Raw genomic sequence first — 18,032 nt, forward strand, 5'->3', positions numbered from 1 at the left:
TTACAGTAAATATCAGTATATTTATTGTGAAAAGTAACACTATACAGATACATTAGAATTGAAAGGCCTATTCAAGTACATACAAGTACATAGACAACGTCACATACAGTAGATTAAGGCTTACACCGTGCATCCAGGGTGACGACCAGGGGTGTCTCTCCGCCCATAACAGCAGCTCCACTGGAACCCTGAGCTATTCCATATGGATATGCTGTTACAGCCAGCAAGCACCAGACACTGGAGTTATACTGCACCTTGTAACACAGCCATAAATCCACATGATTCAGTAGTAAACCATTTAAGGACTGCGTCGTGCCTAAGAACAGCCTTTAGCTGTGATATATTGGCCATATACCACACCCCCTCGGGCCTTATTGCTTAAGTATAGCAGGGCTGTTCAATTACAGTCCTGGAGGCCCAAAACACTTCTGGTTTTCATCCTCTCCTTCTAATAAAGAAGCTCCGATGACGTGGACGTCAATTAAGGCAGCCCCCGCACCTATCTGATTCAGAGGGGTTGGGGTAAATGCGTAAGACACATTTCGGTTGAATGCATTCAGTTGTGCAACTAACTAGGTATACCCATTCTCCTAATAAGGGACACATTCAGACCTGGGACACCAGGGGAGTGCAATTTACTACCAGGTAGAGACAAAAACCAGAAGTGTTTCGGCCCTCCAGGACCGGAATCGAACAGCCCTGATGTATACATGAGAATTAAAAGGCATATTCAAGTACATACAAGTACATAAACAACGTCACACACAGTAGATTAAGGCTTACACCGTGCATCCAGGGTGACGACCAGAGGTGTCTCTCCGCCCATAACAGCAGCTCCACTGGAACCCTGAGCTATTCCATATGGAGATGCTGTTACAGCCAGCAAGCACCAGACACTGGAGTTATACTGCACCTTGTCACACAGCCATAAATCCACATGATTCAATAGTAAACCATTTAAGGACTGTATCCCAAGTCTCAAGGAGTCATGTAATGAAGTGTGAGATTAGACTGCCTCCTGTTGGTCAAGGAGAATTACAACACAGAGCTTCTGTGCCATAAATCTGAACATGTGATGAAAGGAAAGGGAAAGGGGGATACCTAGTCAGTTGTACAACTGAATGCATTCAACTGAAATGTGTCTTCCGCATTTAACCCAACCTCTCTGTCAATGCATAAAATGCATGTGATAATCAGTGGTGGAAAAAGTACCCAACTGTCATACTTGAGTAAAAGGTACATCATTTTCTTTAGGAATGTAGTGAAGTAAAAGTAAAAGTTGTGAAAAATAAATAGTAAAGTAAAGTACAGATACCCCCAAAAACTACTTAAGTAGTACTTTCTTTACCTTTGATCTAGCTCATTGCTTATTTACAATACAGATTGTGTATCACTTATTATGGCAATAAAATCATGTTGATTATCTGAATGAAACAGTATGACTAAAGAGAGTGGTGATTATCTGAATGAAACAATATGACTAAAGGGCATGGTGATTATCTGACTGAAACAATATGACTAAAGGGCATGGTGATTATCTGACTGAAACAATATGACAAAAGGGCATGGTGATTATCTGAATGAAACAATATGACTAAAGGGCATGGTGATTATCTGAATGAAACAATATGACTAAAGGGCATGGTGATTATCTGAATGAAACAATATGACTAAAGGGCATGGTGATTATCTGAATGAAACAATATGACTAAAGGGCATGGTGATTATCTGAATGAAACAATATGACTAAAGGGCATGGTGATTATCTGAATGAAACAATATGACTAAAGGGCATGGTGATTATCTGAATGAAACAATATGACTAAAGGGCATGGTGATTATCTGAATGAAACAATATGACTAAAGGGCATGGTGATTATCTGAATGAAACAATATGACTAAAGGGCATGGTGATTATCTGAATGAAACAATATGACTAAAGGGCATGGTGATTATCTGAATGAAACAATATGACTAAAGGGCATGGTGATTATCTGAATGAAACAATATGACTAAAGGCCATGGTGATTATCTGAATGAAACAATATGACTAAAGGGCATGGTGATTATCTGAATGAAACAATATGACTAAAGGGAATGGTGATTATCTGAATGAAACAATATGACTAAAGGGCATGGTGATTATCTGAATGAAACAATATGACTAAAGGGCATGGTGACTGTGCCCGCCAGCGCAATGTTCTCAAAGGGTTGGTCCCGTTCAGCACATAAGTAGTCTGGGTGTCCTGCAAAGGGGTTTCAGTTATTCAACTTCAATCAATGAAATACTTTTATATGCATTCATGATTGAATTTCAATTACATTTATTGAATTGAGAGGATTTCAAACAGTATTGAACTTACTATGATAAACATAGTATGAATCGTAGGCCTTCTCTAGTTCCAGAATCTTAGGCCTTCTCTTTCTTGCTGTCCTTCCCAGAATCTCTCTAGACTTTGACTCACTGATCTTTACCCTTCCAGCTTTGCAAAACAAAACAATAAAATAAAATAACAAGAGAGTGACTTTGGACCCTTATTGCCTCCTTCAACTTTGTTCACCTTTCTGTCTTACACATTGCTCTCTTTCTATATTTTTGAATTCATTTGAGTTTCTTTGTCTAATCAGTGAATTCACATATCACGAAATATAATAATGTAATCACTTAGAATTACAAAGTACTTAATCCGTTAAATCAAGTACCTAAAGAAGTTAGGAAATCAGCTGACTTTCTCTGCGCCTGTCAGTTACAAGAAGAGGAAACCAGAAGATGAAAGGCTACCAGTGTCCTAAATAAAACGGACTATGGATGGAATGATCTATTGCACTTTACTACATTTCTTCGTCTCATCCAAGGGGATCTCATGATGTAGACAGGTTGAGATTTAAACATAACAATTTGAAAACAAACTGAACCTACTCACCCTCAGGAACTGAAGTTCAGTAAAGGACTGGTCAAGGAGTGAGTGAGGGCTGCTTAAGACTGTGAGAGGGAGAGATAAATGAATAATTATATGTACAGTAAATATGTAACAGGCCCTGCCCATAAACTCTGAATCCTTGCCCATAAACTCTGCATCCTGTTTGAATACCTACAGGTATACAGTCATACTGTAAGACCTTAGCAAACACACAAAGCCTACACATACGGGCGCGCGCACACACAAACACACACACACACACACACACACACAATCACACACACCCTAAACTCAAATAGTAACTGTAAACGTATGCTCAGGAATCAGATATAACTTTATATACACTGCTCAAAAAAATAAAGGGAACACTAAAATAACACATCCTAGATCTGAATGAATGAAATAATCTTATTAAATACTTTTTTCTTTACATAGTTGAATGTGCTGACAACAAAATCACACAAAAATTATCAATGGAAATCAAATGTATCAACCCATGGAGGTCTGGATTTGGAGTCACACTCAAAATTAAAGTGGAAACCAGACTACAGGCTGATCCAACTTTGATGTAATGTCCTTAAAACAAGTCAAAATGAGGCTCAGTAGTGTGTGTGGCCTCCACGTGCCTGTATGACCTCCCTACAACGCCTGGGCATGCTCCTGATGAGGTGGCGGATGGTCTCCTGAGGGATCTCCTCCCAGACCTGGACTAAAGCATCCGCCAACTCCTGGACAGTCTGTGGTGCAACGTGGCGTTGGTGGATGGAGCGAGACCTGATGTCCCAGATGTGCTCAATTGGATTCAGGTCTGGGGAACGGGTGGTCCATAGCATCAATGCCTTCCTCTTGCAGGAACTGCTGACACACTCCAGCCACATGAGGTCTAGCATTGTCTTGCATTAGGACAGGGGTGTCAAACGTCCGGCCCGCGGGCCGGATCAGGCCCGCAAACGGGTTTAATCCGGCCCGCGAGATGATAAAAAAAAAATATATATATATATATAACAAACAAAAAAATACAAAAAATTGTAAAGTATAAAAATGCGCTGCAATTTTTCAATAAAATAAACTGCTGTTCCAATTGCGTCCACTGGATGGCGCAATAGCAATTGTGTTAAGCAAGCAAACTGTTTATACCGGGGCAGAGCAAGTAGGTCAAGCACGTGCAGCCAATGAGCTACTTTGTTTTGCCCGCGATATTTATTACGGCTTCTACTTTTAACATTATGTGCTTTGGCACCCTCATTGCCCCAATATGTCTCTGTCAAAAAAGAGAAAAGTGGACGCAGAGTGCAGAGTGTTCCAAGAAAAATGGTCATCCTATTTCTTCACGGAATTGAATGGGAAAGCTGTATGTTTGGTGTGTTCAGAGCATGTTGCAGTGCTGAAAGAATATAACCTTCGTCGCCACTATGTGAGTCTTCATGCCGACAAATATGACAACTTTCAAGGACAGCGGAGATGAGAGAAGGTGAATGAACTGTTGGCGGGTCTGAAGAAACAGCAGTCTGTGTTTACTCACAGCCGAGACATCAGTGACGCTGCAGTGAAAGCTAGCTACCTCATTGCTAATGAAATCGCAGTGGCTTCAAAAGTATTTAGTGAGGGTGAATTTGTAAAAACATGCATGATGAAGGCAGCGGAGATTGTGTGCCCTGAAAAGCGGCAGGCTTTTGCAAATATCAGCCTGACAAGAAACACAGTTGCAGACAGGATTTCCGATCTTTCAGTGGATTTGGACAGCCAGTTGAAGCAAAAAGTAAAGTCATTTATTGCGTTTTCGGTTGCAATTGATGAAAGCACAGACATTACAGATGTTGCACAACTGGCCATTTTCATCCGCGGAGTTGATGACACATTGACCGTCACCGAGGAGTTCGTGGAGTTGGTGCCGATGACAGATACAACGACAGCAGCTGATATTTTTACCGCACTCGTCGGCGCGCTGGACAGGGTCGGAGTGGACTGGTCCCGCGCTGTCAGCCTGGCTACAGATGGTGCGCCCTCAATGATCGGGAAAAAAGCAGGCGTTGTGACAAAGTTCAGAGAGAAAGTGCAATCTGCAAATGGAGGACGTGATTTTTTGACTTTTCACTGTATTTTGCACCAGGAGGCTTTGTGTTGCAAGTCATTAAAGATGGATAACGTCATGAAGGTGGACATCCAAACTGTTAATTTCATCCGATCCAGAAGCCTGAATCACTGTCAGTTTGACAGCCTGCTCAGAGAGAAAGACCACATCTATGGCCTGCCATACCACACTGAGGTAAGATGGTTAAGCCGAGGTGCTGTGCTGAGGCGTTTCTTTGATTTACGAGAAGAAATTGAACAGTTCATGGAAGAAAAGGGCAAACCAGTGTTAGAATTTCATTCCACAGAATGGATGCAGGACCTTGCATTTATGGTGGATGTTACAGAGCACCTGAATAACTTGAACAAACAGCTGCAAGGGCACAACAAAGTTGTCACGCAGTATTATGACAGCATACATTCTTTCAAGTTGAAGCTGTCATTGTGGGAGACAACTTGCCGGTGGTGATGCAGCTCACTTCCCCTGTCTGAAAAATGTGTGCGCGACCCAACATGTGGCAGACATGAAGCGGTTCAAAGATAAAATAACGGGACTGTTACGGGAGTTTGAGCAACGCTTTCAGATTTATGTTTATATGTTTTTATGTTGATGTGCTATTGTTTTTAATTGATTTTATTTTATTTGTATATTTAACCTATTCTTGACTCTGTGGTTCTTGCACTTGTTTGGGGAACAGGATTTCATTATTTTTATCTACATTTCTGCCTGAGAAATGACACCCTGATATAGTTCTGTGATCTGTGATATATTTCTGTGAATCACTGAGGCATTGTGTGTTTGTGTGTTCTTTGTCCTCAGAACTTTCAAATAACTTGAGGTGTTTTATGATTAATAGTGATGTTGTGCTTTTGGACACTGTCCTCAGGCTCCAGCTTTATGTTTATATGTTTTTATGTTGATGTGCTATTGTTTTTAATTGCTTTTATTTTATTTGTATATTTAACCTATTCTTGACTCTGTGGTTCTTGCACTTGTTTGGGGAACAGGATTTCATTATTTTTATCTACATTTCTGCCTGAGAAATGACACCCTGATATAGTTCTGTGATCTGTGAAACAGTTCTGTTAATCACTGAGGCATTGTGTGTTTGTGTGTTCTTTTTCTTTAGAATTTTCAAATAAACTTGACGTGTTTTATGATTAATAGTGATGTTGTGCTTGTACTATTTTGGACGCACTGTCCTCAGGCTCCAGCTTTATGTTGTATGTTGATCGTATTAAAACAAAGAAAACAATCTGAAGTTGTTGTTTTTAAGTTATATATACCATGATTTTTCCGGTCCGGCCCACTTGGGAATAGATTTTCCTCCATGTGGCCCCTGAGCTAAAATGAGTTTGACACCCCTGCATTAGGAGGAACCCAGGGCCAACCGCACCAGCATATGGTCTCACAAGGGATCTGAGGATCTCATCTCGGTACCTAATGGCAGTCAGGCTACCTCTGGCGAGCACATGGAGGGCTGTGCGGCCCCCAAATAAATGCCCACCCCACACCATGACTGACCCACCGCCAAACCGGTCATGCTGGAGGATGTTGCAGGCAGCAGAACGTTCTCCATGGCGTCTCCAGACTCTGTCACGTCTGTCACATGTGCTCAGTGTGAACCTGCTTTCATCTGTGAAGAGCACAGGGCGCCAGTGGCGAATTTGCCAACCTTGGTGTTCTCTGGCAAATGCCAAACGTCCTGCACGGTGTTGGGCTGTAAGCCCAACCCCCACCTGTGGATGTCGGGCCCTCATACCACCCTCATGGAGTCTGTTTCTGACCGTTTGAGCAGACACATGCACATTTGTGGCCTGCCTGAGGTCATTTTGCAGGGCTCTGGCAGTGCTCTTCCTGCTCCTCCTTGCACAAAGGTGGAGGTAGCGGTCCTGCTGCTGGGTTGTTGCCCTCCTACGGCCTCCTCCACGTCTCCTGATGTACTGGCCTGTCTCCTGGTAGCGCCTCCATGCTCTGGACACTACGCTGACAGACACAGCAAACCTTCTTGCCACAGCTCGTATTGATGTGCCATCCTGGATGAGCTGCACTACCTGAGCCACTTGTGTGGGTTGTAGATTCCGTCTCATGCTACCACTAGAGTGAAAGCACCGCCAGCATTCAAAAGTGACCAAAACATCAGCCAGGAAGCATAGGAACTGAGAAGTGGTCTGTGGTCACCACCTGCAGAACCACTCCTTTATTGGGGGTGTCTTGCTAATTGCCTATAATTTCCACCTGTTGTCTATTACATTTGCACAACAGCATGTGAAATGTATTGTCAATCAGTGTTGCTTCCTAAGTGGACAGTTTGATTTCACAGAAGTGTGATTGACTTGGAGTTACATTGTGTTGTTTAAGTGTTCCCTTAATTTTTTTGAGCAGTGTACAATACAGGCGGCAAACAAAAGTGGAGCTTACCCATAATGAAACTATAATGTGTGTGTATAAATCACACAGTGTTCAGAAAAGGTTATAAAGACACTGTTAGTGTGGTGTTGACTGGATACCCCATTCACATCGCTCTGGCCAACTGACGTTTCTTCTCAGCAATCGATAGAGCAGTGGAATTAAATTCAGGGTGACGTCAGGGAAGGTGTGCCACTAGATGGCAGCAATGTGCTGTGAATGAGAATGTTTGGAAAATGTGGTAATTTTCTATCCTATCAGGCCTCCGTACTTGCATGTGGACTGGTCGGTCTGAAAGCGGTGTTGTGTGTTGACCGATTCTGAATGTGAGTTGCTAACGTTAGCTAATGTTGCACAAACAAATAATGATATTTAGTAAAATAACGTTTATGAAATGGTTGAGCGCCATCATTTTTACAAGTGCAATGCAATAGTCACCCTAGCTATATTTTACAGCCCATTATCAATTTACTCTGCAAACAGGGTTCTTCTTACAAGCTAGCAGGAGAGGGTAACTGAAATTAGCCATCTCATTCATCCATCATACTAGCTAACGTCAGTTTACAGTTAGTTAGCCAGCTATATGTAAACACAGATAATACGGCAAAGTTACTGGACAATTCTTATTTGGTTAATTCATGATTTTCATGTGGTGGTCTGTAGATACTAAAATGTTTCCTGCGGGACGTTACCTAAGTGATGCTGCTTTGTTATCTTCATAGGCAGTTCAGTCTAGTCAAGTAGCTAACGTTACACAGCTAGCTAGCCAGCACATTCTGGACCTATGTAACAACCCATCTAACTAAACTAGTTATACGGGTAGCATGTAATTGGTTAAACCTGAATCTCAATCATATAGACATAACGATACATGTTTGTGGCCCTTGGATCTATCAGACTACGAAGTGAAACTCTTCGCTTTCATGTTCTCTCAGCAAGATGGCAGAACAAACAACGTTGGACAGCCTGCTGGAAATGGGATTTGACAGAAACAGAGTGTAAGTAGCTAACTGAATTAATGTGGCTATTCTTCTACACACTAAAGATCATGATAAGATGATGTGATCAACTCTGATCCTGTCCATCTTTCGTCTGCTTGCAGGGAAAAGGCTGTGGCACACACAGGAAACCAGGGCATAGAGCGGGCCATGGACTGGTAAGTCAACTGGTAGGGGCATTGGTGAGCTAGTCTCAGAGGCTTCTTCTTCCTCAGTTAAGTTATTCACATTGGATAACGGATTCGTGATGTCTCTCTTCTATCATGCGTCTTCCACAGGTTGATGGAACATGAGGGTGACCCAGACATTGACGAGCCCTATGTACCTCCTGTGGGGAACGTGCTTGGAGGAAGTGACCCACAACTGCCTAGTCCAGCAGCCCAACCCACAACACAGGGAGCAGACCCTGGTAAGTGGTAAATTGTCATGACAGCATATTGCAATATGGTTACTTATATTGTTATGATCTAGTTATAACTATGACTTCAACTTCCCATTACTGGTTAACATGGTTGTTGGTTTACATTGTCTTCTTGTCCCTCGACTCTTCTATGTCAACTCTACCTTTTAGCTACAGATGGTGGTGACCAGATGATCCATGACGGTGATACCAAACGACCAATGATAGAGGAGGAGAAACGTGAGCAGATAAAGAGGTCAGATAATTCACCACCACTGAGGTTCTGTTAACACAGTTATCTTATTCTGTCAGAAACTGGGGAAATGTCCTCTCAGGTTTGGTCAATAGATGTTACTCAGTAAGATGGAAGTATCAGGAAAAAGCAAGGCCTTCTGTTGGAAATACAAAGAGACGGCATACAATGAAACCTGTGTGTGTGTACCAGGCTAGAGGAGCTGATGCGGGTGAAGCAGGAGGAGCGGCGAGAGAGGGAGCGAGCGGAGGAGGTGGACAGGGAGAAGCAGAGGAGGAGGCAGGGCCAGGAGCTGCTGCAGGTCAAACAGAAACTGCAGGAGGATGAGATGAAGAAAATGGTGGACCTGCGCCGGAGAGAGAAGGACGGTGACAGAATGGCCAAGTAAGCCAAGATGTCAATGGGCTTGTTCAACATTTCAGCCAACATTGCAGGCGACTGCCGATTAACTGATCTACAGAATACCTTGCATATAAGTATTATTATTTGTAGGTCATTTAGTCAGTCACAATTTACCCACAATACATCACGGATGGATTTGATGCTCTCGACATGGCCAATGGCTGTTGTCTCAAAGCACATTGGAGGAGAGGATCCAAGGTCCCTCCCTCGAACCTCCTCCAATGAGCTTTGAGAAGAATTGAGGAAACAAGAATAGTTAGTAACGTTTTCAGACACAGCCAATAGTTACTTCTTCTAAACGGCTTAGTGCAAATAAGGTCTATTCCCACTCCACAACTCTTCTCTTTATCCAACGACTGCTCTCTCTCTCTCTCTCTCTCTCTCTCTCTCTCTCTCAGGCAGCGGGTGCGAGACAAGATAGCACGAGACAGAGAGGAGAGAGCACTTAAGGTACTGACTGCACCTACAGCATCTGACTCCTATGCTGAACTGTTGCTAAATAATGTCTCCATATCTTTCATAGAAAGAGTTGAACTCACTAACCCCTTCTACTCCTCTCTTCTCCCTCTCCAGTTTGGAGGCGGTTCTTCTAGTACAGCTCTAACCTCCCTTTCAGCAGAGGGCCCTCCCTCCTCTCCGCCCAGTCAGGGCCCGCCTCCCGCCAAGAAGGACTATAACGAGTGCAGAATCCAGGTAAGGGGCCATGGATGTCTACGGCCTAGTTCACATTCTGTTCACACTCACAACTGATGTACAACGCATTGAACACAACAGTTGTAATACAACAGATATGTTTGTTTGTTTGCTCAACAATCTTTACACAACTGTTGTTTGGTGTCTCAACAGTCAATAACGTTTATTCATTCATCCTTCTGTCCGCAGGTGCGTATGCTGGACGGCTCGGCGCTGACCTCCGTGTTCAAGGCCCAGGAGCCGCTGGCTGCCGTGCGTGTCTACATCCAGATGAATGGCGACGCCCCCGAGGGCCAGGACTTCACGCTGCTGTCCCCGTACCCCCGCCGCGTCTACACAGAGCTGGACATGGAGAAACCCCTACAGGAGCTGGGTGAGCAGACAGGATGATGCCCCTCTTACTGGGCTTGTCTCCTTCATCCGCACTAATCTGAAAGGACAAAATCAGCCAAAGCCATATTGCTTTCTTCTATCCTGTGTTGTCAGATCAGTGCAGTTATAGAGGAATCTAATCTGAGATTGAAGGTGTGTTTCATTTGATACTGTTTTAACTGTTTTGTGTCATTGTTCAGGTTTGGTGCCTTCAGCTGTGCTGGTCATTGCCAAGAAATAAGGACCTGAAGTAAAACTATGCTTTATGAGCCAACACATCATTTATCACCCCAACAGGACAGAGATGAGGATGTCAACTATGGATTGGATCTCCTTCAACAAACACTTTGAACTTTAATCTGAATCTTCTGTAGCAACACAAAATGGATTACTTTATTGGTTCTCATGGGTCCTAAAGTTAGACCTGGCTCATGTTGACACTGACACTTTCCACTGCTTTGCAAGTTGTAGTTTTTCAAAGCTAAATCATTTTACAGTGGTGTTATTGCATACTCACTCAAACTTGAATAAAACTTACTTGGAGAGTAATGTGGTGGACTGAACATACTTTCCATAGAGAATGCAACAATTTAAAACTTACAGGAATAACCTGTTATTTTTTATGAAGCTCCAAATCAGCTTAACATATACCTTCAACATACAAGAAATCGTGTCATATCAAATTTCCAAGAATTCACATTAAGCACATTGTGCTTCACTGAAATGTTTTATTGAGCAATGTTAAAAGGGAAGATTAAAAAGTTACATTGTCAGACATTTTCAAAAACTGAGAGATAAAGGCAAAAGTCGTGGTGGTTTATGAGTGGATTTAGCCATACATTTAACAGTTTCCTACTCCTAAAGTTTTACCAAACATGAACCAAAACATGACCGATACTGTTGGTTTTGGACATTAGGTACAGCACAGCGTACATACACTTACTACTCCTTGCTTAGCCTCAGACCAGAGGCACTGGTACACCTGCATACAACAACATGGCTTCCCTATCTTCTGTCTGGAGGACTCGACTGGGCAGAAACTTGAATGGCGATCCACAAGCATTGAATGAGGGACAATAGATTGATCTTAACCTGCTCGTATACGAAAAGAGCTCTGACTTCACACTATAAAACACCATTATGTACATTAGGAAAAAAAGACTAGCCTATACTTCTGGAATGATGCAAGACTTTAAATAATACAGGACCTGTGGAGAGAGACGGTTTTGCTTAAAGTGAAAGGGGCTGCATGTAGAATAGAATACAAAAATAGTTTATCATTAAAACAATGTACAAGAGCACATTTTCAAAGACCAAATGAGTAGTAGATGTCACAGGTCACACCCCTGTTCCTGATAAAAGATATGAGATGCATCCCTAATGGCACCCTATTCCCTACAAAGTGCACTACTTTTGACCGGAGCCCTATGGCCCCTAGACAAAGATCGTGCACTATATAGGGAATAAGGTGCCATTTGGGACACATCCATGGAGTTTAAACTGAGGTGGTGGTGAGTTCACTGAACACTGGGTCCTCAATGCTGAATCATCCTTGGTAACCTCTGCTGTCTGTTGGTGTCACATCATTTATCTTCCCCCTTAGCTGGGAGGGTAGTAACCCTGATTGTAGTTCCAGGGTTGCTGGTAGCCTCCGTATCCCCCATACTGTTGTTGCTGAAAGAGGAGAGGAACATCATTTAAAAAATGAAGGAACACCCCATCTCTAATCAACACTTTAGTGCAGGGGTATTCAAATCTTAACCAGAAGTAGTTTGGACCTCGTAGGGTTTCTGTTCTACCTGATAATTAATTGCACCCACCTGGTGTCTCAGGTCTAAATCAGTCCCTGATTAGAGGGGAAGAATGTAAGAAACACAGTGGCACTGTTTTCGAGGTCCAGATTTCGAGATCCAGGCTTTAGTCTCTAATATCTGGCTCAATTTCTAAAGACATTGACCATGTAAGAGTGTATGTAACCTATATTCATGTATCATAGTTTGTACAGTGTAACAATCTCTCATACCTGATACCAGCTTCCATATCCTCCGTAGCCCGCATGAGCCGCAGTCATGTCCCCACCCATCATGGGTGGAGGTGGTGTCGTCATGGGAACATGGGGCATTGAAGGAGGGGCCTGTGGTGGAGCGGGAACAGCGGAGCAGTCTTCTCCTTTACTCATCTTCTCTGGGTCCTCACTGTCTCTGCAGATCAATCAATACAACAACTACGTCAATAACCAAGCCATGAACAGTTTATCCATTTGCTTCTCCATAGTCGACTGTCACATCTCAATATGCTGAGTCACTACATCACACTATTTTATCGGTAATAAACCCTTGCATGATATTGACAGATATGCTATAAATCTCACCCATTCTCAGCCCCTCTCTTCTTGTTGCCGAGCTCTTTCAGCAGCTTCTGATGCTCCTCATAGACTGTTAGCACACTGCAGGCCAGAGTACAGCAACAGTACAGCAATTTAAAACATAGTCAAGTGATGCTCCTCATAGACTGTTAGCACACTGCAGGCCAGAGGACAGCAGCAGTAACATTTAAAACATTATAAATTGCATTTCTACCGGTTTCATTCCATTAAATTAAATGCCTTGAGATGTTTCTTTTTCTCTGGGTTCCTGATTGTATCTAAAAACAACAAACAATCCTGTGACCCCTGACCTTTGCACAGAGGTCCCATAGTCCTCAGCGTACTGCAGGCCCCTCTGGGAAAAGAGGATCTTGGTCCGTGGGGAGAGGGGTGCGGCCAGTGCCCGAGTCACACACTGCTGCACCCCCTCGGCCGACCCTCTGGGGTCACCAGACACCTCCAGCTCCAGCAGGTTCAGGTGCAGCTTCCCGTTATCCTGGGAAAGGGAGAGAGGATAGGTGGAGAGAAACAGAGGAAAGAGAGGGACAGAGAGTTATAACCTACTGCTTGGTCAAGAGATCTTCATCAAGAAAGAAAGGGAGATCTGGCTTCAAACCATAAGTGATATTTTCTCTGAGGTTTCATGTAAAAGTTAGAGCAAGTGATCTTCTTCCCCTCTGTACTAAAAGCTTCTAGCTTTGTTATTCCCTTGATCAGGTATCTCCCTCAATCCCCCCTTCTCTCACCGGGCTAATCTCCAGCGCCTCCTGCAGGACTCCCCTGGCCTTGCTGGGGTTCTTGCAGAGTTTCAACAGCAGCCGGGCCAGTTTGATAGAGTAGAACGCATGGAGGTGGGGAGTCTCTTTGGCCTGGGCCACAGCGTCCCTGAGCAGAGCTTCTGATTCATCTAGCTGGCCCGCCCGTCTCTCTAGCCCCGCCCTGCGCAGCCGGACCATGGTCAATCCTGGGATAGAGGTTTCCAGAGATTCTAGAACACGCCGTGCCTCTGTTAGATCACCTGGGAGGAGATGGAGGGGAGGAGGGCGTGAGTGGGCTACAACACTGGGTAATGGTGTCCTGTGTTTTTCATCTGACGTGTGTCTTCCTCTCTCACCATGCCTCTCCTCGAAGGTGGCCCACTGCAGGTGCATGGTGTGTTTGTGGGCCAGGTGGATCTCACAGGCTCGCCGGAACACTCCCCGCGCCTCGTCCAGACTCTGAGGTTCCAGGTACTGAACATACTGAGAAACATACATACAGTATACATTAGTTACACTGACATACAAACACGTTACTGACACACACACCCCTGCAGCCCGTCTTTACCTTGGTCCAGAACTCCTCGTAGAGAGCGCAGGCGATCAGACAGCGCTCAAACAGGATTCGTACCCTCCGGTCTCCCCCGGCAACAATCCCACTGCTCTTTGACCCCTCCTCCTTTTCCTCCTCTTCCTGGCCCTCCATGGCCTCTGGTTCTGTCTCGGTCTTCACCTCCTTTTCCTCCCCCCCTCCCAGCTGGGTGAGCTCCCAGTCCAGGTAGGAGTGCCAGGCCCTCAGCTGGGTCCGGTCCAGAGGCTTCACGTGGAAATACGGACGCTTGATCTGGAATGAAGGGAGGAATGGGAACAGAAGGGAAGATAAGTCAATGTTTCCAACCAATGAAAGTGTCACACTTCAATCATAGCTTCTGAGTTGCACATAGAAGGGATGAGTGTGTGTGTGTGTCTGTCAGAGGTAACTCACAGCTTCCTCAAAGTTCCACCTCTTCCTGACCTCTCCCTCCAGGTCCTGGTACACCTTCTCCCTGCGAGCCAATAGGAGTTCTCGCATCTTCGGAATCAGCTCTTCCTGATTGGGTGAACCGTAACATGACAGTTTTGATGACAGACTTTTAAATCAGTTTAACAGAGTTAGATCGTATACTGTAACCTCACTCCACAGCTTAAAATGTCTCCACTATCTGCTATTTTGGCAGCATCTGACACTCATTTTAAATATTTATCCAACACTAGCAGGGATTTGTCATTTTTAAACCACCTCTGTAGGTTCCTTCTCTTCCCCAGGTGGTAACTCATCTTCCCCCTCAGCCAGCTCAGACTTCTCAGTCTTGTGGCTCTGTTTAGATTCCTCAAGCAACCCCTCATACTCCTCTGCTGAGAGGACGTCCTTGGGCGCATGGGCATTAAGATGAGTCTTGAATCTGTAAGAGAGAGAGAGAGAGAGAGAGAGAGGAGGGATGGAGAGAGTGGAGAAGATTCACCAGGTCAGCAAATATGAGGTCCCGATTAAGAAGTGAGCTTGATAATCATCCAATTATCAAAATCTAGAATTTAATCCAATGTTAAAATGTCATAGTTTTGACTGATTTGAAGCGCTACTGTTTCTGAATGTGTATAGTCTCACTTCTCATAGTGGCTGCTGTACAGCTGAGTGGGGATTCTGAGGACTCTGTCGTAGACTCCAGTGGCAGCCTTCATGTCTCCCTGCTCCTTCTCCCACTCGATGTACAGCTCCCACAGACGGTCAGAGTGGAAGTCCAGTCCTGCTGCCACCACCGCCTCCTCAAATGCACTGGGGAGAATAGACAAGGGACAAGGATCAGTCAATCGGATTTATATAAAAATAGTTGTTTAAACATTAAGCTTTTGAATGAGAATAAGTACTGAATTAAAAAATGTGGAGTGTTCTGGCTAGTGTTGAATGTAAAGATGGCAAAAGAAGTAAACAAATGTGTATAAGTGTGACACTGACTTTAAGAGTGTATGAGTGTGTACCTGCGAATGCGCTGAGAGGACTCTGGCAGGTTCATGTTGAGCGTGCCCAGTAGCAGGTTAATGTAGTGGATCCACAAATCTACGCTCAGAGGGATGGCCTTCAGACCCTGAACACATACCTGGAACAACACAAAAACATTATGATGAATCACATCACTTAGATCATTTCCTAGTGCCAAAGACTTTCAAAAAATGTAGCACTGCAGTGTGTGCTCTTTGTTTAGTCAATGGCTATTAAACATAGCAGATGCTGGTTATTAAACAACTAATTGACCGACATCGGTTCAATTACTGTAATTCCATTTAGTAGAGCGAGGGATAGAGACAGTTCATGAAAGAATACCTGATCTACTTTGAAAAACTAGTAAAATAATTGTCTAACAGCTCTGCAGCATGCTTAGGCAGGCTAGCCTAGCTAAATTGGATGACTAAAGACAGTACAGTATGGGGAGCACAGAGATAACGTGAGATGGTTGTCTTCCTGTCTGCTACTGCCTGAGCAGAGATCAGTTGATGACTAAGGAATTAACAATTATAAAGTCATCAAATAAAAGTAAGTAATTTTAAATGAAATATTTTATTATTTCATAGTAATTTCCTATTTTTCTATGTGGACCTGACAGAGACAATGGAATATTTTAAATGTTTTGGCAATTGAATGTTCACTATTTTTGGCTTTGGAATTTCCATTAAATAGGTATTTCATAATGCATTTAATGTAAAAAATAATAATAATCGAAACAGAAATCGAAAACAGTGATTTTTGTATATATATAATCAAACCAAAACGACCTAAAAAAAGCACTAATCGCTCAGCACTAGAAGACACACATCCATGTCACTCTTCTTCATCATACCTCCTGAGCTTTGTTGGTGTAGCCTGCACGTCGCTCCAAGTCGGCAAACTTCTTCCAATATCCGTAGCACAGGGGGTAACGCGCCAGAAAGGCAACCAGCGCTCGACGTGATGCTGTCATGTGACTCTGGGGACCATTAGAACTCTGGGTTAGCTGCAAATTCACTAAGGAACAATGAGTTTAGTTGTCAGTTTAGTTAAAATCATTATTGATGTGAAGTGTTGGTTTCCACTTCAACACTGCATTCCTTAACAACAGTAATATGGTTAGCTATGAATGTATTATTCACGCAGAAGAGCTTTGGTTGTATGTCAAAATGCCAATAGGAATCTTGTCTGTCCCCTCACCTCTTGCTCACTGTACTGCAGCAGGTCAGTCCAGCTAGAGAAGTCCTGTGGATTGTCATGGGCCAGTTTCCAGAGTCGGTCAAAGTCCACCGGCAACTCTCCGTCCTCTTCCTCCTCATTCTCCACCAGAGGCATGTTGTATGCTGTCGCAGCTGCTGCTTCTGAAGCCTCTTCTCCACCATTCTCCTCTGATGCCTCTTCCATCTCCGTTGGAGGTTGGACAGCCTCCATGGCTTCCGGAGCTATCAAATGAGAAATTGAGAAAGTTACACAGGGAAGAAAATGGTTTTATCTATAACACAAAGAAATGGCAGGCCTGCTCGATAACGCATAAGCAGATGTCATTTACGGATGAAATGTAGATTAATGCCATTATATGGGGAATTCCAGTCACTGATGGTATTTGTAGCCATTCATTCATTCGGATTTATAGATACTACACACAGATCATGACGTCGGCAATGTCAACAAATGGCATAAACTGCTGAAATTCAGCAGGGCAACTGCGATTTATGTCTGCATCTACAGTAGTTAGATTAATATACTATAACAAAATAACCAGCCTGGTAAGTACTAGCTAGTTCATTTACTCTGGTACTAACTAGGGGAAAGCCTATTTCTGTTTCGCCAGTTTGCGCAACATAAATTAATGTTAGCCATATCGGCTAGTTAGAAAGCTAGCCATCGTTTCACATGCGTCGTTGCGACTGCTAGCTGACATGTGAAGTTACAAACGACTATGCATATGATCTCTGCGTTACTCCTGAATAAGTTCGTCAATATATTTGTATTATTTCATGCTTTTACAACCTGAAGGATCCTCCATTAGCCCGTTGCTGCTCAGGTCTTCTAAATCCGAGCCTTCGGCCGCCATGATTGAAAATGCCAGAAATTACGTCACTCCCATGCGACAAGTACCTTCTGCAAGAGGTCGTCACTAGTTACCACATCCACAAAGTTATAAACCCCGCCTATTTCTAAACCAAACCCTATTTCTCTTCTTAAAAATGTGATTTTAAATCTAACCTTAACCCTGACCTTAACCACCTTGCTAACCTTATGCCTAACCATAACCTTAAATTAAGACCAAAAATATGTTTTTTTCATTATCGTTTACGATATAGCCCATTTTGACTTTGTGGCTGTGGTAACTAGTCGGCATAAAAACGT

At 43.5% G+C, this 18,032-nt stretch overlaps 2 protein-coding genes across 3 annotated transcripts; one reads left to right on the top strand and one right to left on the bottom strand.

Annotated features, from left to right (window-relative positions):
* Positions 1 to 7,640: 7,640 nt before the first annotated feature.
* Positions 7,641 to 11,068, top strand: LOC121533467 (UBX domain-containing protein 1-like). Of its 2 annotated transcripts, none has more exons than XM_041839434.1 (10): positions 7,641 to 7,727; positions 8,299 to 8,399; positions 8,504 to 8,557; positions 8,678 to 8,808; positions 8,971 to 9,055; positions 9,245 to 9,436; positions 9,853 to 9,904; positions 10,028 to 10,147; positions 10,337 to 10,520; positions 10,720 to 11,068. In XM_041839434.1, exons 2-10 carry the CDS (start codon positions 8,341 to 8,343, stop codon positions 10,758 to 10,760), a joined length of 918 nt encoding a protein of 305 aa, XP_041695368.1. In that variant the 5' UTR covers positions 7,641 to 7,727; positions 8,299 to 8,340; the 3' UTR covers positions 10,761 to 11,068. The 2 variants fall into 2 exon arrangements, with proteins under 2 accessions (XP_041695368.1, XP_041695376.1); XM_041839442.2 differs by having other exon boundaries at positions 7,646 to 7,727; positions 8,337 to 8,399.
* Positions 11,069 to 11,227: 159 nt separating this feature from the next.
* LOC121533460 (pre-mRNA-processing factor 39) lies at positions 11,228 to 17,753 on the bottom strand. Its single transcript, XM_041839422.1, has 14 exons — positions 17,673 to 17,753; positions 16,863 to 17,104; positions 16,516 to 16,641; positions 15,659 to 15,777; positions 15,288 to 15,455; positions 14,922 to 15,084; positions 14,628 to 14,732; positions 14,211 to 14,486; positions 13,999 to 14,125; positions 13,631 to 13,902; positions 13,196 to 13,380; positions 12,891 to 12,965; positions 12,543 to 12,720; positions 11,228 to 12,193 (listed from the first exon to the last, which is right to left on the bottom strand). The coding sequence occupies exons 1-14, from the start codon at positions 17,734 to 17,736 to the stop codon at positions 12,119 to 12,121; spliced, it is 2,175 nt and encodes a 724-aa protein (XP_041695356.1). The 5' UTR covers positions 17,737 to 17,753; the 3' UTR covers positions 11,228 to 12,118.
* Between the last annotated feature and the right edge of the window lie 279 nt (positions 17,754 to 18,032).

This window comes from Coregonus clupeaformis, chromosome 2 (genome assembly GCF_020615455.1).
Source record: "Coregonus clupeaformis isolate EN_2021a chromosome 2, ASM2061545v1, whole genome shotgun sequence".
NCBI classification, from domain to species: domain Eukaryota; kingdom Metazoa; phylum Chordata; class Actinopteri; order Salmoniformes; family Salmonidae; genus Coregonus; species Coregonus clupeaformis.

Bases quoted from the DNA above. Each gene is read 5' to 3' on its own strand.
- LOC121533460 (XM_041839422.1), bottom strand. From the start codon at position 17,736: ATGGCGGCCGAAGGCTCGGATTTAGAAGACCTGAGCAGCAACGGGCTA. The intron at 14,733-14,921 runs GTGGTTTAAAAA...TCACCCAATCAG, and splicing joins AAGAGAAGGAACCTACAGAG to GAAGAGCTGATTCCGAAGAT. The intron at 13,903-13,998 runs GTGAGAGAGGAA...ATCTCCTCCCAG, and splicing joins CACCTTCGAGGAGAGGCATG to GTGATCTAACAGAGGCACGG.
- LOC121533467 (XM_041839434.1), top strand. From the start codon at position 8,341: ATGGCAGAACAAACAACGTTGGACAGCCTGCTGGAAATGGGATTTGAC. The intron at 8,809-8,970 runs GTAAGTGGTAAA...TCTACCTTTTAG, and splicing joins AACACAGGGAGCAGACCCTG to CTACAGATGGTGGTGACCAG. The intron at 9,905-10,027 runs GTACTGACTGCA...CTCCCTCTCCAG, and splicing joins GAGAGGAGAGAGCACTTAAG to TTTGGAGGCGGTTCTTCTAG.